The sequence below is a fragment of the Sycon ciliatum genome, chromosome 4, assembly GCF_964019385.1.
Source record: "Sycon ciliatum chromosome 4, ocSycCili1.1, whole genome shotgun sequence".
Classification (NCBI taxonomy): domain Eukaryota; kingdom Metazoa; phylum Porifera; class Calcarea; order Leucosolenida; family Sycettidae; genus Sycon; species Sycon ciliatum.
In genome coordinates this window covers 25,465,210-25,488,973 of record NC_088646.1, presented here as the reverse complement: position 1 = coordinate 25,488,973, position 23,764 = coordinate 25,465,210, and the positions used below count along the sequence as shown (strand labels likewise).

General features: G+C 46.6%; 2 protein-coding genes and 1 non-coding gene across 3 annotated transcripts; 1 reads left to right on the top strand and 2 right to left on the bottom strand.

The window, feature by feature from the left end:
* Nucleotides 1-71: 71 nt before the first annotated feature.
* On the bottom strand, nucleotides 72-15,044 carry LOC135815264 (general transcription factor IIE subunit 1-like). The gene is made up of 14 exons (XM_065328541.1): nucleotides 14,772-15,044; nucleotides 13,744-13,846; nucleotides 10,907-10,955; nucleotides 9,311-9,357; nucleotides 7,952-8,027; nucleotides 7,690-7,755; nucleotides 7,333-7,430; nucleotides 6,334-6,411; nucleotides 5,896-6,001; nucleotides 5,217-5,278; nucleotides 4,815-4,887; nucleotides 2,970-3,111; nucleotides 1,963-2,303; nucleotides 72-807 (listed from the first exon to the last, which is right to left on the bottom strand). Exons 1-14 carry the CDS (start codon nucleotides 14,818-14,820, stop codon nucleotides 682-684), a joined length of 1,416 nt encoding a protein of 471 aa, XP_065184613.1. The 5' UTR covers nucleotides 14,821-15,044; the 3' UTR covers nucleotides 72-681.
* Trnar-acg (transfer RNA arginine (anticodon ACG)) lies at nucleotides 12,769-12,841 on the bottom strand. Its single transcript has one exon. It is a non-coding gene; the product is annotated as a tRNA-Arg (tRNA).
* A 248-nt stretch (nucleotides 15,045-15,292) lies between the features above and the next one.
* LOC135815263 (serine/threonine-protein kinase PLK1-like) lies at nucleotides 15,293-23,061 on the top strand. The gene is made up of 12 exons (XM_065328539.1): nucleotides 15,293-15,492; nucleotides 15,588-15,695; nucleotides 16,199-16,315; nucleotides 16,722-16,939; nucleotides 17,462-17,557; nucleotides 17,880-18,157; nucleotides 18,464-18,610; nucleotides 19,131-19,223; nucleotides 19,711-19,864; nucleotides 20,222-20,351; nucleotides 20,892-21,005; nucleotides 22,232-23,061. Exons 1-12 carry the CDS (start codon nucleotides 15,409-15,411, stop codon nucleotides 22,511-22,513), a joined length of 1,821 nt encoding a protein of 606 aa, XP_065184611.1. The 5' UTR covers nucleotides 15,293-15,408; the 3' UTR covers nucleotides 22,514-23,061.
* The last annotated feature ends 703 nt before the right edge of the window (nucleotides 23,062-23,764 follow it).

Here is a 23,764-nt window from a genome sequence, read left to right as displayed (position 1 = left end):
AAGCTGTCAGTAGGAAATGTCCAAAACTATCAAACAGTATCAACGAAATGCACGGAAGAACACTGACGAAAGAAAGGCCGATAGCAAACGTTTCTATGTGTCAAGAGGATAAACGGCGAGAGGAACGTCACCCGCGGTCCAGTGAGGAAATTGTATGATGCCACATACAGTCTAAACAGCACTATAATAATTCTTACCAGGTCTAGAAAAAAAGAGCACTGTCTCTGTGTACTGTACAGTGTACTACTTGAGAGAAAATACAATACTTGATATCCAGAGTATGAGCAGAGTATGAGCAACAATGATTCGGGTATTCAAGGTGCAACAGCAGGAAAGGAGGCACGCTCTGTGAATTTTCAACTGGTCTAAAATTTTACGTCAACATGGCTGCCGAAGAACTGTACAATCATGTAGCTTTTGAAGTGGTTAAAAAGGACACAGACCGGTGCACAACTATTTTGTTGTTGTTGTGAACTTGTGCTCTACTCACGTAGCAGTGCACCTTGTGACGAGTTGAACCATGACCGCAAATTACCTGCACAGTCATGTGTGTGTTTTTACTGCAGGTAGACCAGGACAGGATACAATGCCGACTTCATTTTGGCTGCCAACAATAGAATCTTGGCCAGTTGCTGGCGATGTGCAGCAGCAGCAGCAGCACTAGCAGCAGCAACAGTAGTATTAAATATCAAACTGGTCTGTATAGGCCTGGTGAGCAAGGCGGGTGTATTCGGTCTTCTCCTCCTCGGTCATCTGGGCAAGGAGATCACCAGTGACCTCACTGAGTGGGTATGATTTGCCGCCAACCTGCAGGAATACACACGCCAACAAAAAAAGAAAGCCACTTACGGGTGCCCCTTCAACGCACCCATATACCTGTATGATGTTCCAGGAAACAGCACCCATATACTGCCTGTGTCAACTCCATCCTCCTGCATGGATCTGAATGCTGAACTCCCATTCGGAAGGGCCTTGTCAAGATCGATCAGTTCTATCATCGGTCTATCTGCACGCAGACATGCTTGTACACACTGCATGGCTACAATTAAGCAATCCCGGAATTTTGCCGTGGCAGCAATACCGTCGAGGTGCACACTCTGATTTTCATGTACACTCTTGGCTATGTGAACACACTGATTTTGGGCGCTTTCGATTACACGCATTTCGGTCAATTCTAGAATTAGTTATTGGTGATGCACAGCTTGATTACACAAAAAGTGACAAATTCCGTTGTTAGAATTGATTTTATCCAATTCCGTCAATTCCGAAGAGAGGGCGGAATTTCTCTAATTCTGGCGCCAGAATTGCACAGTCGGTGTGTCACCGGTCTGGTCATGACTCAAGCACGCGAAGAGCCTCCCTGGCCGGCGTGTGTGCGATGCTGGGTCCACGTGCGACCAAGGGTGTACGTGATCTCTTTTTACGATTCTTATTTTGTTTGCGACATGACATGAATAAAATGCGTTGTGAATTCCAGTCGTTCGTTTACAAGGTCGGAATCCGCTCGTTCTGGTCATTCCAGAATTTAAAAAAACAGTTCCAGAATTGTGTAAACGTGTAATCGAAAGCGCCCTTTGACAGATACCATTGCCTTGGTCGTTAGACCAAGTACATGTACAGTCTCTCTTTAGGATGAACACCAAGGGACTGATTGCATTTGTTCGCAATAGCGGCGCGGGACTGCTTCTTTTAATATCCATATTTTATGCCCCAGTAAACACTCAGTGATTTATCCAATAGCCTTAAAAGAATACTAGTTCTTCTAAAGCGAAAGTTTGTCTTATTGGTGTTCTTCCAGGTTTCACTGTACATATACGTACAGTTCTTATTTTCATGTATAGCAGTCTATGCGCAGTAGAGTCATCTTGCATATATCGGTATGCTGTGCGTGGTGAAATTCTAGCCTGTCCGTTCTTCGGCACCCGACACTACTGTCATAGAATACAGAATATTATACCGTACCTTGACTGTCAGCTCCTCTTCATTGTCGTCGTCATCCTCCATCATCTCCACCTCGTCTGCTGGACTGGACTTGCCCGACGACGTCGGCTGACTGCTGGCCACTGCAGCAGCAGCAGCGGCGGCAGCAGCGGCACTCTCCAGCAAGTGCGAGCGGCTACCCAGCGCCTGCGCTTGCCTCTTAGCGGCTGCCTCGTCATCCTCACTGCTGCTGTCGTCCTCTTCTTGACGCTGAGCAATGGTTCGTTTGCCGACCGTGGACGTGACGCCGGGCGGTAGAGGAACGTTGCCGCTCGCGCGCGACTCGTGTATCAGCAAGTCGGTGAGGATGTGATTGGAGCCGCCTGCAAGTGGAGGAGTGCCAGCATACACGTTCACACACACACACACACACACACACACACACACACACACACACACACACACACACACACACACACACACACACACACACACACACAGGTTGGGTTTCACGACCACATAATCTGGTCCCAAAGAAACCAATTCTACTACCAGGCCAGTCAACCCTGGCAAAGTGAGTACAGAATTGTTAGAATACTTCCAAAATCCAATGTTTTAGCACAGAGCTAGCAAAACCCCGCGGACAAGGAAGAAAGCCAGTAGCAACAAAACAACTTGGCTTTATGCAACTATGACTAGTTCCATAGGCAAGCCTTTAGGGGCAGTGGCAAAGTGGTGCAGCGATATTAGTCTAGCAGTGAGTACTATCATAATTGTACATGCTGTTGATTCGTCACAACTGTACTTGCTACTACATGGACATGCCTGTCAGCTGAACCCCCGTTGCTACCCACATGCATATGCAATACCACGCAGTTCTGGTCACTCTTGACTTGAACATCGTAGGATAATGGCTCAATTGTTTACCAACGTCACCTGATCATCCTATGTGCGGCACAGAACTACCCGATAGTGAACTACACAACGGTGGAGTATTGCATGCTACAGCCGCACAAGAGCGCAACAACCGTGCACCGTAAATCCCATACCCTTCTTTGAAGCGGCTGCAGAAGATTTCACACCCGAACCATCCGGAGATGGTGCTGCACTCGGTGACCCTGAGACAGGAGTATCCTCTTCAACGTGGACAGTGCTTTTTGCCAGCCAGCTTGGCTGCTCTCTAGTTGCCACCTGCAAAACAACAAGGATGGCACAAAGCAAACAACGACACATGCAAGATCACACCACTCCTGCTGTCTCAGCAACATCTATGATATAGACTCGGATGACTTGGCAATGTTATTGCATGAGCCAATTGTTTAGTAACCGGTGGTGTTAGTGGACATTATAGCGTAACTTGTAGTTCCTTGGTCCTTTATCTTTTCTAAAAACCTATATTATATTGTTGTGGATATGGAAACCCAGTCGAATTACCGGGGCCGGTGCCCTCAGTGCGTACAGAACGTTGCATGCAGTGCACGTGCACATGTTGATCGTATGCGCATACACAGCTACATGGCCAGCACCCTGGGGCCGCTTAACCTCCCGTATAGTAGTACAGATGTCCATGTCCACGACAGCAGTAATACGCAGGGCCATGTGTGCAAAGGCTCCGCAGTGCTGACTACAGTCCATTCAGAAAAATATGGACTTATAGCTTTTGGCCATAAATGGGTCAAACGTTGAGTTTTTTTAAAGAATTTTTCTGCAATCCCCTATGGAATCCTCTTCCTGTTTCTGAAGTCTATTTCTCCAAAAAGCAAGCCGTAGCAAGAATAAGATTTCGGCCAGGTTTTGCCCCAAGGGCACTGAATTGGGAATACCATCAAAATCCAGGCCGTTTGACCCTGCCTGCAACAGTGCATTGTGCGGTTCAGGGAGTCGATAAAATACCGGTATTTTACGACTCCCTGGTGCGGTTCATACCTTAGTTCAGGTACCCTTTTGGACCCTTTTTCAAATTTCAAATTTCGAAGCACTGCACTGTGTACGATAAAATCTTGAAAAATCGCCAAATACGGGAGCTCGCCAGAGCCAGGGCCCATCTTTTTGTGAATGGACTGTAGTTGGTACTTAACTTGCATTGAGCACTTTAACCTGTTGACGGCGTTCCTTTGTATATGCAAGGTCTAAACAATTACAGTAAAACCTGTAATGGCGACCACTCGACCATGGCGACCACTCGACCATGGCGGCCACTTTTCCTGGTCACGGACGCATTCACATTCAAAACAGCTCGGATAAGGCGATCACTCGCTCAACGCGACCGACGACCACACACCCGCGACAGCGTTGCACAGTGCTAGTACATGTAAATGTACGCATTGCATGGTGCACCATGCGTGGTAGATCTACACATCAGTGCAGGGAGTGTAGACGTACAGTCGTCGCCAAAAAACATCCGGCCAATGCCATGGATAGATGTACAGTGGCATGGTGCCTGTCGCATGCATGCATCTACAGTCCGAGTGAGTAGAGGGTCTACCAGCAGAGCACTGAACTAAAACAGTCCACGCTGCACCCTGCCTACTGCATGCAGTCGAGTCGAGCACAGCAGATGCCAGTATGGGGGGGCAGATGCCAGTATTGGTGAATAAGAGATAGTGATCAGCACCATTCAGCAGACCCTGTATGGACATTATTTTCTCAGCAAAGGACACCTGCACAATCCAGACACATTCTTCTAGTCCCAAACATTCTCAATCAAGTTTTTCATGGACTCTGTAATAAGGAGCACTCCCTAGCCCATACACAGGACACCTTTTTCTGGTCCCTGGGGTATCAATAACGACCATAACACAGCTGGGATGAAAGAAGTGAGAAAACCTGCGATTTTGCCCAAATGTCCCACTACCAGAGCAGCTGTTGGTGTAATGATAGCTGACCAAACTCACCACTTTCTGCTGTTCATTGTCCTGGTTGAGGGTGATCTGAATGCCAGTGGAGTTCTCAAAGGGATTGATTGAGCTGATTGAACAAGAAATAAACATGTGTACATGCATGAGCACTTTGCAATCGTTCCAGAATATCAAGAGCGAGAAAAGAGAGACAGAGAGAGAGAGAGAGAGAGAGAGAGAGAGAGAGAGAGAGAGAGAGAGAGAGAGAGAGAGAGAGAGAGAGAGAGATCGAGAGATAGAGAGAGAACCCAGAGTTGAAAGCAAGCATGAAGAACAAATACTGTACATGTGTGGTAGACTGGTAGCCACAGCAGATAAGAAGAACCGCTGGCCATAAGTACACAATCATACAGGTGTGTGAATCAGGATCCACACAACACACAACATAGGGGTGCATACCGGTCGCCAGAGGTCCAAGGGCCCTTTTTCGATTTGTTGGCCACTTCACCTCGTTTCTCAACCTGCATAGAACAAAGCCATGGATAGAAAAGAGCAATACTACTGAAGTAGTAGTACCATGCATGTGTACATGTGCACTGATTTCTGTGGTACAGTGAAACCTTGGTATAATAATTATACCTCCAAGGGACATAGCCATCCGGACTTTTAATATAGCCGGGGAACTCTACATCCAAGGTCAAATGACTGGCAGAGGAAACTCAGGGTCTTCAAAAAGTACATTAGATCCAATGCAAAGAGAAAAGTATGTTATATCCAAGGGACTTTATACTAAGTTTCACTGTAGCTTCACTGTACTGTAGAGGCAGAAAATTTCGTTGGTCAATAATTTCGTCCAACTTCAAAGAAAGGGAGTTCGTGCGGTTGAAAATTTCGTCCATGGATCATAGGAGTGTATAGAAAAGCTGGACAAATCGACATTAGTCCGGCATTTAATTTAGTCCAAAACTCCTTGGACGAAAAAGACGGAATTAAATTCCAGACGAATATTTCTGCTTATACAGTAGCTAGCCGTACAATACCAACTAATACTTACAAGACATACTGAAGCGTTTAAACTGTTATTCCAACACAGGATAGGCAAGTGGTATTTCTTCATAAACAGCCACCTGCGACTTACCAGCTGTTTAATAGGCTTGGGCTCGGGTTCTAGTACAGTCGGCGCGAGCTTGACATTCTCGCATTGGCGAATCAAGGTGAGGAGAGGCTCCGTCAGCTGGTTCAGCCTGCACACAACAAGCGTACACACAACGCCATATCCGCCATATAACCAGCAGCAAAGTACAAGAGCTTTCAATACAATTGAAGACCCCAGTGAGTGCGTTGCACTTGAATTTTTTTGTTATTTTATTTTAAAAATACAATGCAACACAATATTGTGGAAAGTACACACACTTGATGACCCCATAGATTGGCCAGGAAAGAGGTGATCAGATGCAGAAAGCAGTGCATAATGACGACACATGGGCTCAATCGGCCTCTATTCAGCAACGGTATGTAGAAGTAATAATCACACACCAAGTCATCAGCTAGAGTAACAGCGGAGATATGCACTTACTCTGCCACTGATATCGTACTCTGCTTCAGGTCTGAGAGTGAGTGATCCTCTTCTACTTCACCACCGCAATACGTGCACCTGCAGGAACATACATAACATGGCATGATCAGCCCCGATTCGAATCGGCCTTTCTCATCATGTCCCCTATACTGTAATACTGCACTGGATCAGATCATACTCCAACGGTTATATGCCCGGTGCCCAGTGGTGTAGTGTGCCGATGGAGCACACTACAGAGGCTACACGGTAACTGAGGGATCAACAAGGCTACTGCTGCTCAGGACACATACTGGCTAGAAAACGGACATCTATTCCGCTTCACATGCCGGTCGACTTGGTGCAGGCTCCCATTAGTACAGCATTACGCGACAATTCAGAATAGTCCCAGGACATGCGCCAAGGATTAAAATGTGCTCTGACACAATGTCCTGCCAGTTGCAAAAATGGCCGGACATGTCCGGACGTGCAAATTTTCACATCAAATCACACAATGTTGAGAAGCAGCATGATCTTTGAAGGCTGACGTTTTCAGGTTCCTTGAGCCAACGACGAAGGTGTCAGAAAAATTATTGCTGTTGCGAATTTTATCAACAAAACGGGAACAAATCTTACACTTCAAATTTTCGACAACGCTACGATCTGAGGGACTGCGCTCATAGCTCAGGCAAACAGAAGTTGAAAGCTCCCTATCATACTCGGCGACCCACTTGTCACAAGTGGTCCTCTTGACTCCTCTGGGCTTCTTTCCAAGAGGAGCACCCGCATCAGCGGTGCTTGGCTTTCTCTTGCCAGACGACATCACTAGTAATGACTATGAGACAAAGGATTGAAGTGCCTTTTATTTTTTGTACTTTGCAAAAAAGTGCGCGTACACTTTGTCCGGATGTGTACAAAACATCCGGAAACTGACCGTAAACGGTCGGAAATTGTCCGACCGTTATTTCGCGCCCTGAGTCCACTACAGACCCGTGGTCTGTGGGAACACTGGCAGACACTTACTTGAGGATGTGCTCAAATGGATCAAACAGCTGATTGATATCCAGGTCTCCATACTCTTTGCCACAGCGCGGGCACTTGTAGAACTGTCGGTTTTTCGCCTGGCAGCAAGGAAAAAAGCAAAAAAAAGAAGAAGCAACAATCCATCTTGATCTGAAGAGAGAGGTCCAGAAACATGGCCACAAGATTCGGGTCAGAGTTGCAGTCCTGATCACCTAGCCTTCGTATATAAGGAATAAAAAAGGCAATTCATAAGAGTGTGGACGTTGTAAATGAAAAAACCATGTCAGCAGAGCACTAGACTGCCAACCACCAGGAATCGAGCTAGGCACCATCGTTACATGTCAAAAGAGAACTCACAATCTTCTCGTCGGCTTCGATCTTCTTTCTCATGTGATCCAGCTTGTACTTGAGCACATTGACAAACTGGTAGCGGCACGGAGGAACACACAGGGTAGAATCGTCAACACACGCACAGTATCAGCAACAGAAACCAACAGGCAACAATAGACTGTCGACTTGGTACACATATAGCCTTATAGGTGAAGATGTGCATTGACCGTGGAAGTGAAAACAATCAAAATATGCCACTACGTCCCAGTAGAGTTGCATTCTGACTTACCGATTTGAAATTGATGAAGTAGTAGTCAAACTTCTTCGGCTGATCAAAGCCCTCTACTTTCTCAGTGTGTGCCACCCTGCATGGCAAACACACAGTAAATAATATTAAATTCGCTACAGTACTGCATGAAAACAATTGCAAAGGCCGCCTACCTACTACAGTTGCGCTCGGTGAAATCCGACCCAAGGTACAAAGCTAGCGCCCTGGACCAGTTCCGATTACATCATTGTATTTGTACAGGTGTACGTCCAGCCGCATTCGTGCTACTTCCACGGCGTCAAGGGCGTGCAAGTTGAGGGCACCAGATATGCACTGTTGGTCGGATTTCACCCGAGTGCAACTGTAGTGCTACAGTGTATTCGAAAAGTAGAGACATCTGGGGTTTTTTAACTGTTAGGACAGCATCTACATGTATACCAAATAAAATCTGTGATCATTTTACAGTCCATTCAGAAAAAGATGGACTTCTAGCTTTTGGTGATAAATGGGTCAAACTTTGAGGTTTTTTAGAATTTTTTTCTGCAATCCCCTATGGAATCCTCTTCCAATTATGTTTCTGAAGTTATTTTGTCCAAAAAGCCAGCCATAACAAGAATAGGATTTCGGCCAGGTTTTGACCCAAAAGCACTGAATTGGGAAAAACAATAAAAATCCCGGCCGTTTGACCCCGCCTGCAACAGTGCATGGTGCGGTTCGAACCCCAGTTCAGGTACCCTTTTTGGACTCTTTTTCAAATTTCAAATTTCGCAGCACAGCTGCACTGCACTGTGTACGATGAAATCACGAATAATCGCCAAATACGGGAGCTAGCCAGAGCCAGGGCCCATCTTTTTATGAATGGACTGTAGTGCATAAAATTCCGAAATTGGGCTTTGATTATCCAATCGTTTGAAAATCTTCATGAGTAAAATTGGGGACTGCCTGAGCAATATCCCGAAGAAATTTCCCAAAAATCTCAAAACAAATTGAATTAAAACCATACCTCGTTTATCCGGGCGGTCTGGAACCGGACACTGCCCGTAACTGTGAAATGTCCGTAACTCCGAATCACATACATTTTGATGGGGAAAGGCCATAGATATGGCATATTATTATAGTGTCACTATTTCCACAAAAAGTGACAAAAGAGTAGTAATACTTCCACTGTAACTCACCTGGGGGGGGGGGGGGGGGGGGGGTACTTCAAGTAGACCAAAGTGCCCAATACTTCGGGGTCCGGATAACCGAGGTATGCGTGTATTTGAAAGTATAGAGGTCTGGACTTTCGAAACACACTGTAGCATTACCAGACCACTTCGGCTTGTAAGTTAGAAAGTGGATCACTGCATCATGCTGACAGAAAACACAGTGCGTACTTACGATTTGATGAGGCGGTCTCGGCGCAAGATGATCAGTGCTTGTCGCAGCTGCATGAAGAACACGAGAGCACAAAAGCAAAGAGGTCATTGGTGGGATTTAACTTGTACTGAACAGAGTGAGCCATCAACAGCATGAGGAATTCGGTCATGAGGTCCTCTCCATAAATACATGTACATGAACTGTTTAAACACGAGCGCACATTAAACTACAACTCAGAGAGTCATACTGCCCAAATCAGTATTGAAATCAAGTCAAAAAAAGGTAGGAAATAGACAAAAAATAGTATGGTATGATACTTGCAGCTTTTGGAAGTGGCAAAATGTATTGAAGCCTCGGATACCCATCTCAGAAGGTGATGGTAGCAAATAGTTGCTACAGAAGTAGGGATAAGAACTTGTGCCGGAATTGTACCATTCCAAGGCCAGTAAAGGTTAAAAAATCAACAACTACAGTCCGTATCGCCTATAAGGTTGGCGGCTATAGTAATATACCGGATATAGTGATCAATTTCTCAAATTCATTTTCATTTGCCATAACTAAGTATACAAAGTTATCGCGTATAGTAATAATCGTCTATAGTAATATATCGCCTATAGTGATCAAATTCATATTTCAAAAGACGTTTATTACACTATTTTTGCATCGGTTATAGTGATTGATGTGAAATCAAGCGATGTCAGAGGAGAACAGGGTGTTACTTCTTCGTGAAGAACTTGTCCAATGAGTGTTGTTTGGTGAGTTTTGCTTGTACAAGTTGCCAAAATATGCCTCCATCATGAGGAAATCCTGATTTTGTGTGTCCGGAGCTACAGCCAGCTACATGACATTGTACATGTATGTAGTGCGTATGTGCACGGCGCGCTGAGTCGTTTGACACCCCACTCGCATACATTGCATGCAGTATCGGTCATAGTAATATATCGCTTATAGTGATAAAATGCTCAAAATCAAACACCAACGCTATAGGCGATACTGACTGTACAGTGGAACCTCGATTTCCGACCACCTCACTCAATTAAAGGGGAAGTTAAGGCAAAAATTAAAATTTCACCAGTTGTAGTCTTCGGGGTGCTGAGTCGAATGGTCTTGGTCCGAGAAAGCTGAGACGCTCCCTTCCTACTTGAATCCCAATCGAACTCGCGCACTTCCACCGAAACTGGGTGACTGCGCCCTACTAGATGGGGATTTGTATGCAAAATGTCACTAAAAGCGCCATTTCATTCTTATAAAAGCATGGATGACCGCGATTGGCCCATATGTTGTAGTCTTTTGGACGCTGAGTCGACTGGTTTTGGTCCGAAAAGGCTGTGATGCAGCGTTCCTCCTTTATTCCCAATCGAACATGGTTGAAGAAGCGGTCACGTGCTCCTGGGTGCCCAAATCCCCGAGGATCCACTGTACTAACTAAGTCTGGCCCTCACTACAAAGCTATAAAAGTGGCTATATTCTGACCAGCAAATCCCTGATACCCACACACTTGCATAGGCAAATGATGCATGCAATGGAGGCTGCAAGTGGCATGCAATTAACCCGCACTGTGTGTTGGTTCACATACACCATCACCAGTAGGCACACATAATTATTACATAAACATACCATCTTCTTGTCCATGTGTAGAAGCTCAGACAGATCCTCCTCCTTTACGCTGGACCAGCACAGCACAGCACAGCACAGCACAGCACATGTGAGCACATGGTCACATACGCACTTACACCATAATGGCAAGAATTCATAATCCGGGGGGTTATGAACTCTTGCCACTATGGCTAGTACATGCACACCAGCACACAGCATACAGCACAACACAAGGGAGCACACGCACATACAATGCACAGTACACTGACTCAAAACAGTGTAGCTAGTGCATGCACACACAAACTCCCTTATCCAGACGTCCCAACTCTGGCCACATTCATTCACCAGTATTAAGTTTAGCCCACAGGTTATTGTGTGAACTTAGTTGAGCAGGGAGTGGTGCTTTCTGGCAGGTTTGCCGAGTGGAAGGTGCGACGTGCTCCTCGTGTGCTCCGGATGGCAGTCGTGAGTCAGTCAAGTGTCAAGTTCAGCAAGAAGCGTGTGTTCCTAGTTGGAACAATCAACTTCAAGGTTATTGTGTGTTCCTACATTATAGCTACGGGTACATATTTTGGTTCCGTTTTCAGATGACAAAAAACTAACACCATGTGTTCCACCAACGGCTTACCACACAGCGCTGACTACGTACAATGTACAGTAAAGATCAGCGTGCACGCAATCTACCATGTAGATCTACTTGAAGTAATAGAGATTTCAGTTCACTTTCTCTCATCAAGAGTACATAACCCCCAAGAGTGTGCAACTCCAGCTATGGGGTCTGCGACGGCAGAACTTCACATCACGTGATGAACCCGTACACATTAATTGCACTCTGTGCATGATAGCTACAGGGTTGTACGCAACCCAGCTTTGGGTACAACTCTCTTGTGGTCACTTTGCACTGTTTGCCAGCATAACCTTTTGAACCATGTCACCAAGAGTTCATAATCCCCAAGAGTGTGCAACAGGCATAGACCCAGCGCTCGGCGAAATTCCTACATTACGTCATGCGCAGCTGTGATCCGAGGTAAATTTGGGTTCTTCGCGATTTCTGGAAACTATACCCTGAACTGCTCCTAACTCAAGGCTGTAGCCTCGACTTTTCGAAGCCGTTTTTTTTAAAGACATTTCGGACGTAGTCGTACTTTCTCAAAAGCAAACTCTTTCTCCAAGAATCCATGGACATCGCGACAGGAAGAAGTGAGGACGCTCTTAAAAATATTGCATTGCCGTCGAGGACAATCATTCTGATAGCTGTGCAACTCCGAGAGCCGAAAAATGCTCCTTCGACGTATTCTCTCAAGTTCCTCAACCATTTGAAATCATCTTCGAGGAAAGCACCGAAAATATGCAGATGGCCTGGGGAAGAAATTGTTCTTGAAGAGACTGACTGCACTGGTGAAAGAAGAAGGCGATGAAGAGTCGCCATTGCATCGAAAAATAAATAATTTTGTCTTTAGGATCATGTGCTTTTGTTTGTTTCACTTTTGCTTCTTGAAGTTGAGGCTCAGACTCAGACTAGAATCGCAGTTTAGGCAGTTTACCCTGGGGAAGCATCCTGGTTTGACTGTAAATTTTAGAAGAATTCATCGGCGTGATTCATCGCACTGCACCAAAAATGACGCAATGAAGGAATTCCGCCAAGCGGGCTTCCATACAGGGACTGATCAGGAGTTGCACACTCTTGGGGGTTATGAACTCTTGATGTCACGTGATGTGAAGTTCTGCCATCGCAGCACAGCATAGAGGTTGTGCAGGCAGTTGCACACTCTTAGGGGTTATGTACTCTTGCTCTCATATGGAGAGCTAGATGTTCGGGATGCTAAGAACCAGGGAGTCATTGACATGATCTGAATCGACTTCCAAAAAAACTTGGAAAAATTCGATCACGCCAGGATTCGAACCTGGAATCTCCTGATTCGTAGTCAGGCGCCTTATCCGTTGGGCCACGCGACCTCGCTATGTACAGTTACACTGAACCATCCCAGTACCAAGAGTTCATAACCCCCTGCCCTGGGGGTTATGAACTCTTGCCAGTACTCGTAAAGTTCTGATAAGTGAAATCCAGGCCAATGTACAGTTGCACTTGGTGAAACCCCAGACCTGGAACTAGGTACAGTGGAAGCACCAGCTGTCCACTGGTGCACCACCTTGTGCGCTGATGCATAGTATTGTGCGCTGGTGTGTGGCGTTGTGTAGTCCCAGACCTGCCAACACCGGGCTGTACAGTCACTGTCAGTCAGTCATTGGTGCAAGGCACTAGGCATCCACAGACCTAGTACCTGCAAACACTGGCCTGTGCACTGGTACAGGGCGAGGCACAGCTCCAGACCTGCAATCACTGGGCTGTGCACTGGTGCAGGGTGCTAGCCTACTGCAGAGATCAGATTTTGCTGAGCACCATGGCCACATAGCAGCTTGTCACTTATCCAGTGATCAATCATCCAGCATGCCGGTTATCCGACAGCATGCTGGCAGCTCAAGTTTTCCAGTGTGTCCCATGCAATTAACACCCTGAACATTGACTTATTGTTATAGAGATGAGTTCATACCGATGTGCAAAATTAACACGCGTGCCGGATACGAAAAGAATCTCAAAATGAAGGTACATGTCCGTGGATACGGACATTTGCGACCATGTACATGCATAATAATCTCGTTGGGATGGATATTTACAATTTAGCTTCAGCTATCGGGAATATTCATTTAACCAACAGGACCCAGTCGCGAGGGTGTCGGATAACTGACACGCTACTGTACTTCATGCTAATAGTAACAGAGTAGCAGAGTATGAGCAGATGACCTGGCTAAGCTGGGTGAACAATCAAAACTCCAAGATTGTCTGCCTATCTCCTTACCAGGGATCCCGAACAAGAGCATCAACAACAAGAATCTGAGCCGTGTTGTAGAATCCCCTGGCAACCATCCGCGCTAGTTTCTTCAAGTAGGGAGGCACCTCGGCTGAAAATGAAAAATCACAAGACACAAACACAAATGCGAAAAACACACACACACACAGTCACACACACACACAGTCACACACACACACGGACACACACATGCACACACACACACACACACACACACACACACACACACACACACACACACACACACACACACACACACACACACACACATGGGACAGTTTATTCCCCCATGCCACACAGCCAATCATTATGAACCTAAGATAAAGAAAGGCCTTGAGATATTCAAACCTGGATATTCGAGGCACCGCAGAATCCCGCGGATAAGCCCACTCACATATAAGGCCATGCTCCCGCATAAGCCCAGGCCAAGTTCGAACATCGCGAAGCTTCGTTGTTCAAGCCCATGGGCCTAGGTCGCACCATGTACGTAGTACATGTACATGTAGTTTTTCTTGTACATTTCAAGACAATCATCGGTTGTTTTTGTTTGCACAGTGGTTGTCAGCAATGTACTTCTCACTTCCTTGATACTTTTCAATAGCACAATTTGGTGTCGGCGTATAAGCCCATGTTCTTGCATACCGGTAAGCCCACCGAAATGTCCTTGTGAAACAGATAATCCCACGGGCGTATCCGCCGGATTCTGCGGTATGTCACAACAGTTCTCTTCTATCGGAAATAGATGTGGAAACTGCCTTGCTAGCCAGCCAAGTATAATAGGGGCAGGTATTGTGTATCCAGTGAACGACGGTGTACACTATGTCAAGTGTTTGGCACCAGTATCTGTCGAGTTGCTACGCAGATTCGTACACAAAATAATGGTTTAATTTTAGCAATCGACAGACTGGTGAACGAGTCCGATTATATACGTTCAATTGGCCCAGGGATACGTGGGAGGGGTAGCAGGAAAAGACACTCAAATGAACATGCCACAGTGCTTGTCCTTCTCTGCTTACTGAGGAGATCAGCATCGTCGACAGCGAATGACGCTGATGATGTCGCCATGGTGGTCACTCTAGCTCTGCAAGTCTGCTAGTATCTTCGGGGCCTCAAGGCTCCTCTCAGTGAGTCCTACCTGTGCATGGCTGACGCTCGGGGCGAGCACAATGTTGCAGGCCGACCCCAGCACAAAGAAGCTATGCACTAAAGTTGCTTTAGGGCTGGAACTAGTGAATAGAACAAGAAACAAAACCAGAAAGCACTGTCTTTCTTTCACTTCAACATGCAACTAAAAATTCTATTGTTGAGTCTTTGATTTGAAAAGACTGCTTTTGAGTTCTTCTGACGTCACCCGTGTGACTCAGGCCAGGGAAACCACATGCATGCCCGAAAACAGCTGATGCACGTGCTCCTGGCCAGGCTAGACAAATCAACTCAAATACCGGGTGATGATTGGTCAACTGTCGCTGCACCAAATTCAAAAATCCGGAAAGTGCATGATAGCTAGCTGTGGTGCGTAGCCAGGCGCAGTGCAGACCTGACGTCGTGTTGAGTTGAGTTTCACTGCAGTCTACATCAAGCATCCTTTCCTTGCTCAAATCTTCTGTCTTCATCCTCAACGAAAACTGGTGCTTTCACTTACTTTATTTCAAGATGGCTACCTCACAGCCAGAAGGCACGATCATTGTCGACTCCCGGACCAAGCGCAAGTATCGCCAGGGTCGCTTTCTAGGGAGGGTGAGCAATCCTAATTTTGGTGTTCAATTTTAAATTGAGTACATGTATTGAGAAATAACTCGACTTTTTAAATCCTCTTGGGGTTCTGGCCATAGGGAGGCTTCGCCAAGTGTTATGAGCTGACAGATCAGGAGACCAACCAGGTGTACGCTGGCAAGATCGTTGATAAAACCTCACTGACCAAGCAACATCATCGCGACAAGGTACGATTTGAAGATGGAAGAGTCACTCTGTCTGCCTGCACAGTGTGCAGAGCTGCGTGTGGAGATTTCTGTCCACACACGCATGATTGTGTGAGCAGAGTACTGTAGTAGTGTTGTGCTGTGCAAGTCTCAACGTACTGTATCCAGGATCAAGCTTCTTGTTTGAAGTAGAGACGAGCCTAAAACCAATCCATGTAGTGATCTTACTGACTTACTCACATTCACTTCCCTACTGATCTGAATACATGCACATAACAGAGAGGATTGTGTGTACATGCGCGCACGCGTATGTATGTGTGTACATGCGCGCACGCGTATGTATGTGTGCAGATGTGTCTATGCGTGTGTGTCTCTGCATGCGTGTGCAATTGCAAGACTGGAATGCCATGGGGATATAACTCAGGTACACGTTGTGTGGTAGGTGTACAGTGAGTGCAAGCATGCGGTTTAATTGAATTCTTTTTCTTTTCTCTCGGTGTGTGTGTGTGTGTGTGTGTGTTCAGCTGACCATGGAAATCAAAGTGCATCGATCCGTCAAGCATCAGCACATAGTTGACTTTGTTGACTGCTTCGAGGACTCAAACAATGTCTATATCATTCTGGAGTTGTGCCGCAGCAAGGTGAGTATTGTTCAAATCTTTGCAGCTGCTGTAGAGAGCCAGTGCTTTCCTGCAATGCCATGCACTGTGTCCCATGATACAAGTTTTGGCAAATGAACTCAAGCGTTAAACCACCCCATGTCCTATCTGGGTCTGATCATGTTCGTGCCGAGCTGCTACTGGATGCAAGTTAGACCAGTCTGTAAGCAAGTCAGAGACTGCCTCGGATATACTTAGTACCCTTGAGGGTCCTTAAAGAGCACATTGGGTTCCATGCCTTAGGAAGTTAGCTCAGGTGCCAGCTACAGCACTGAACACCACCATTTATGATAAACTCAAAATACACGGTATTGGCGTCTCCGAGCATTGCATTTCTAACCCAATCCCTCTCTCTCTCTCTCTCTCTCCCCTGATTCTTGTTGTCCAGTCCATGAAGGAGCTCCACAAGCGTCGGAAAACACTGACAGAGCCTGAGACCAGGTACTTTATGAAGCAGATCATCTCCGCCCTCGTGTATCTGCACGAGCAGAAAATCATCCACCGCGATGTGAAGCTGGGAAACCTGTTTCTGAACGAGGACCTGGAAATCAAGATGGGTGACTTTGGACTGGCAACTGTCCTCGACTACGATGGTGAAAAGAAGAAGTAAGTTTGCTTGGAACGGTGTATATCTGTGGATGCATGCGTACACACAAGTGTGTGAATAACGGTGGCCACATTGGCATGCATGATTATGGTAGTGCTTGCCTTGTGTGGTTTATGGCATAGGACTGAGGAGACTTGAGCTACATTGGCAAGCAAAAGCTGTCTATGCTGCTGGCAGGTGGTCTTTTAAACAGGGTTCCATACATGTATGGGGCCTGCTGCTTTGGGGGTGGCAGCCTGCCACTTTCGACAGGGATCTGACAATTTTGGACTGCAACCTGTCACTTTGGACACGGTTGCAGTCTTTTGTATATGACTGTACATGTACATATGGTCAATGCATGCGGGTCAGACATTGTGTTTGGTGCACGAAAAGCCAGCCGCTGGCCGCACAGCGCAAGTGGTCGCTGAATCCAGTGGAGCTTTTTACTGTGTACTGCTCCCAGTTTCCTGATAGAAACATACATGTATTGTGAGTGGCTGCTGATGACCATGATGACTGTAATTACTGTGTTCTTCCAGGACGGTGTGCGGAACGCCTAACTACACCGCTCCCGAGATCATTACAAAGAAGGGGCACAGCTTTGAGGTGGACGTCTGGTCACTGGGATGTATTATGTAAGCAGTGCTGTTGCCGCTTTATGCCCACTCACACACACACACACAAGAGCAGCTGCTACTGTGCTAGCAGGTAGCTGACACCAGTTGGGTGTTGATTTGTTGATGATTTTATAGTGCCAGTTCCATCTTTCCATCATGAATGTTGAATATAAACAGAGCAGATACTGTTGTTGTCAGTGACCTGCAGGCATACCTGGAGCCCAATGTTTCTTGTCCGTGTCCTTATTGGCTGTGTGCCAGTGTGCTTTGTGATAACACCATCCAAATTGTCTTTGCAAGTACACGGTCAAAGCAATGCCTTTCATCGGTTTTCTCACAGGTACACTCTGCTGATCGGCAATCCACCCTTCGTCGGCACCACGCTGCGCGAGGTCTTCAGTCGCATTCGCAAGAACGACTTCCACGTTCCGCCGCGACAGATCAGCGAAGAAGCGCAGGCACTCATCGTGCGCCTGTTACACCCAGATCCCAGCCATCGGCCGAAGCCAGTTGAGATCCTGAGCGACCCATTCTTCACCACCGGCACATGTCCCAAGCGACTACCAGTGACGGTGCTGTCGATTGCACCGCGGTTCACCAGTGCATCCAGCAGTACGGGTACGTCTACCGGGTCGATACCGGTATGCCTCTACACTATGTGGCACTGTTGTGCGGCTAGTCGCAGATTTTAGACAATCAAAACCAGTCACTGTTGTAGATATGCTTTGACACATTCTTCCCTTGTATTCTCACTTGTGACATCATAGTTATTGGTGATGCCAAGAGTACATTGCCCCCACAAGTGTGCAATTGCCTGCACACGTATGCACTCCCTCTCTCTCTACAGTCCTCCTTGTTTATCTGTACAAAACGTTGTGTCGGTGTATCGCTAATCGTTGCTTCTTGTTTCGTTCTCTCTTGCAGTTCACTCCGGTGCGGCATCATCGCGACACCCACTGGCCGAACGGAACACATCGGTCCCCACGCGTCAAGGCACGGTTGCCACCAAGGCTATCCCGACGCCTGCTTCCGCAGCAACGGCTGAGCCACCGCTTGATGACATTGCTGCTGGTAGGTTTGCCGACTCGCTCCTGAGTAACATTTGCATACGTGTCTTACAATGAACGGGTCTGGCAAGTTGAACTCTAGGCTACACACACTAGGGGACTCTTGTAATGCATACATCACTACATGTACTGGATGCCATACGATCAACGCCCTGCAAAGGCAGGCTGGTCTTTTTGGATTTGCGGCTGAGTTTAGAGACATGGCACCGGAACATTCTCGCCTGGCTTGCTGCGCTGTGTGTGCGCGTGTGTGTATGTACGTGCATGTGCTTTCGGCAAATGACTACCGTATTTCCCCGATTATAGGTCGCACTCAATTATAAATCGCACCCCCATTTTCAGGTTTCAGCAATATTGTTTCGATATGATCACTTCAGTAGTAAGTCATGCTCGATTGTAAGTCGCACCCCCTTTCTCACCCTTGAATTTTTGTGTAAAACGGTGTGACTGATATTCGGGGAAATACGGTATATCTGATATGCTTTACCTTAGTGTTTGTCTGGTTTGCATTGCGCTACTCACAGAGCCATCCCCTATGGACCATCTAAATGAACTCTCCGCTCAGCTGGAGAAGGTGATTGCAACCAAGCCCGGCACCAAGCCCATTCGATTTCATGGTATGTAGCTCATTGCCTAATCCTTGCGATGGCGTTTGGAAGCGCTATGACTGCTCTCTTTGCAATGGTGTTTGGGAGCACTACAATTAATCTCCTTGCAATGGCACTTGAAAGTCCTATGTCACCGGCATTGAAGGATCAAAAGTACTTACTTTGGGGTGCGTGCACATTTGAAGCTATTTCTTTCATGTCGCTCTAGCAACACATCTGCCGGTGGTAACTGGCCTGTCACTATTCCCAACCATCTGCTGCAGTAAGCTACACAAGAGTTTATCCTGATGCGCAAACCGTTTTGTCTAAGACTTTCCCACTACATGCTATACCACTAGCAGGAGATGGCCATGTTGGAAACCTTACAAAGTAACTCTAATGACAGACAATGTTCTACCAAGCATGGTCGGTTTCCTCCTCGATTCTTCGCTATTGGCTGAATGTTCATGTGTGTGTCTGTGTGTGTGCGCACGTGCGTGTGTATGTATGTGTGTAGATGACGCTGAAGACCCCGCCGCTAACCCAGTCTATTGGATAGGCAAGTGGGTAGACTACAGTGACAAGTACGGCTTCGGTTACTCGCTGTGTGATGGTAGTTCAGGCGTTCTCTTCAATGATGGTTCTCGGATGATGATGGCTGCAGATAGTATGTAAGTTGTGCAATTGAGCTGCGAAGATTCCCATCTTCTGTGTGCTCTCTCCCTCTCTCTCTCTCTCTCTCTCTCTCTCTATCTATCTCTCTCTCTCTCTCTCTCTCTCTCTCTATCCTGCTCTCTGTCTCTCTCTCTCTCTCTCTCTCTCTCTCTCTCTCTCTATCCTGCTCTCTGTCTCTCTCTGTCTCTCTCTCTCTCTCTGTCTCTCTCTCTCTCTCTGTCTCTCTCTCTCTCTCTCTCTCTCTCTCTCTCTCTCTCTCTCTCGCTGTACGTCTCTAGTTTGTTATGTGTTACTTGTCCCGGCGCGTAATTCCCTTGTTGTGCTGCCCTCTCGTCTGTGTTGGTGACATGTAGAAATGTGCAGTACCTGGAAGGCAAGAAGGCGGAAGCTTTCTTCACGGCTGAAGACTACCCAAGTTCGCTACAGAAAAAGATGACCCTACTCAAGTACTTCCGCAGCTACATGACACAACATCTTCTCCGGGTGAGTAAAACAGATGCTGCGCAGCTATTGCTGTGTAACTACAGCTCAGTGGCTACGACGGTGGAGGTGGTGGTGAGGATGTGCTCAATCTGAGATTCTGCAGAAGTGTGGTGTGACTTCAATAAAGAACCCTGGACATAAGAAAACAATTGTCCATTGGATACGAAGTACTGTTATCGTAGATCCTGCTGATCCTATCCCAGTCACTTACTTGTGACTTAGCCTCGGCCGTAGGACACAAGTTTGTATTGCTGCGCTGTAACTGACGTTTCACAGCTCTCGCCAGTTAGGCGACAGGTATTCTGCTGGTTTGGGGAGGGTGCTGGATTCACAAATCTGACTTAGTGTTGTAATCTGCATAGATGGAACATTGCTGCCCGCAGATGGAGACTCTCAATGCATGTACATGTGTATGTATGTCTGTATGTATGCATGCATGCATGCATACGTGTGAGCTTGCTCATGGTTATTAGTTTGGTGTTTGTGACAGCAGTGCTGTGTTCTGCTATCTGCTGACCTTCTCGAACTCTTGCCATGCAGGCGGGTGGCTCCAGGGCTCCGGATCGGTATGAAAACGGACGCCTTCCTATGCTTCAAACGTGGTTCCGGACAAAGAACGCCATCGTTCTGCAGCTAAGCAACGGCATCCTGCAGGTAATCTACAGACTAGCTTACGGTATGCATGCTACTGTATGGCTGACATGTACCGTACTTGCTTGAACTCCTGCCGCCCTGTGATTACCAGCCCCTGTTGAAGAGTCAGGGCCAGTCTCTGTGAACTATGAGCTATTCCCACACAAGTCTGACATTGATCAGTGCATTGAAAGAGTATCCACTACATAACTTTACAGTATGCATGGTGTAGACCAGTGTTTTTAGTGTAGTACAGTGTACATGCTGTAGATCAGTGCAGTGTCTCTGTGTAGTACTCCTGACCCTACCTGTATATGCAGTGTACATGCTGTAGACCAGGGGCTCTGTGTAGTACTCCTGACCCTACCTGTACCGTAAAGTACCGCCAGAGCGCCCCGTCTCGCGAGAGCGCCCCACCTTGATTTTACAGCCAAGGAAGAAAATCGTATGGCAGAATGCTACTAAGTTTGTACGATTTGAGAACCTTTGTGTACTAAGGTCACACTTGGTATGCTTTTATGTGGAGCTCGAAGGTAAACTGGGTACGGATTGACTGCACAATGTGCAATGTTTGTACAAGGTCCGTGTCGTATGACCTACAGACAGGAATCCACCTCCACAAGGCGGCCACGAAAGGACGAGATGATGGGGCGCTCTGGCGGTACTTTACGGTATATGCAGTGTACATGGTGTAGACCAGGGGCTGTGTGTAGTACAGCTTGCCCTACATGTACATGCAGTGCCGCAGACACCTACAGTAACAATACATGTACATGCAGTGCCGCAGACACCTACAGTAACAATCTGCTGGTACTTTTGCTCACCTCACAAAGATTCACCTAGGGTTCCCTGTAACAAGGCCATGCCTGTTGGGACTCCCCTAGTCAAATAATAAATACTACTACTACTAAGCTTATTGGTGCCCTGCCCCTGGACAATGAATAATAGGCAACACTGGGCTATAGTCTAGCTGTTCTAATGGAATGTTTACATGACCTCCTAAACACTTTACTGGTCTATCTACAGTCGGAGACTGATTTCGAGCAAAACAATAAAGGTGCTGCAGTTCATTTGTAATGGCAATGGGAGTTCTCTTAGCTGTTCTTCGCATATCATATTATGCAGTGTGATTTGTCCAATGGGCCTGCAACATTTATACAGCCTTGTAGTTCTTCTAAGGCAAGGTGTGTCTCGTAACGCTGTTGTCTCCTCTCTGGCTCTTTCTCTCTCTCCTGTCTCCCAACCAGATCAACTTCTTCAAGGACCATAATAAGATCATCCTGTGTCCACGCATGCAAGCGGTCACGTACATCGACGAAGAGCGGCACTTCCGCACATTTCCGTTCCATCTCATCGAGGCATGTGGATGCAGCGAGACACTTGCCGAGCACATGGCTTATGCACACACAACTGTGGTGCGAATGCTGACTGATGGCATCAAGAAAGCACCCGTTGCGAAGAAGCAGTCATCGGGCCCTAGTATGGCGACATCGACAGAACCGACCGTGGCCGGTTCCACAATGGCATGATCGCAATGATGGTAGCCCTGCTGCAATTGAGTAGCCACTCTCCTTGCACGTCATCCTTCATGACGTGTCTGGTTTTTATCGTGGAGGAAGATAACGGTTTGTGAAATCGCTCTCCTGTTGGTAAGTTATGTCCCTGCGTGTGCAACTCTCCAAGGCGACGGACTGCATCAAGCTACGGTAACTTGGTGCCTTGTCAAATCCTATCGTCTTCTCTTCCATTAGGTAGTGTTTGCTGTACATTGTTCGTACAGTTAGCTGAATTACGCATACCTACGACTTAGATAACCAAAACTATTTAATAATACGTACCGCTTCAGTGACAATCGACACGACAACATAGGACTAGAAACTTGTCATTCTGATTTTTTTGTTTTCACATTTACAAAATCTCTTTTCTTTTCTTTTCACACTGCTACAGTTGTGTTTAATTCTATTTCCTGTTTTTGCCTTCTCCTTCAAACATTTTCATTTCCTGTACCACTCATTGAGGTCTCGTTGACGATTGGATACATACTTCCTGCGATTGAATCACACGCAGCCAGCCCCTAGCTTTGTTTGCACTGTAGTGAGTTTGTAATTTATGACATACAGGGTGCAAGGGGGGCATTGCATCCTCTGTTGAAGAAGCATGCCTCATAAAGGATGCCTCAAATTCCCAAAGCCACATCCATGTTGCAGACTTCTTGAGCATTGTACTGTGTACGAGTACAGTTCCGAGTTTCGGTGCTTTTGGTGCTGTACAGCTGAACACGGCTTCCATTGTTTGCTCAGCTTTACATGAAGTTGTGGGTTGAAACAGGGTCACAGCATGCGCATACCGGTACATACCGTGGTATACACAGTACATGTACCGTGACACTGACTACTGATCGTCCCTCACACTCACAACCAGGTACTTGTACTGTAAACAGCGGAAAGTGTTTGAGATTTTCGCTATATGGACATGGAATCACAGATTTTGTTAGTTTTAAAGACTTTAATTAGAAATAATTCTGTCAAAACTGGCAAATGACTGGACATGATTGTGCTAATCAGGGAGTCGTAAAATACCGGTATTTTACGATTCCCTGGTGCTAATGAAATAATTGACCCCAATCGCGAACATTCGCATTTCCCGGTGCAAAATGGTGTGTGCTCACAAATCGCGAAATAAACCCACGCAAACGTTTCCTGGTTTGTACTAGTCCTTTTTACTATACTGTATAGCAGGAAATTTTCGTACGATTTCGTACACGGCCTCTTTTGTACTAA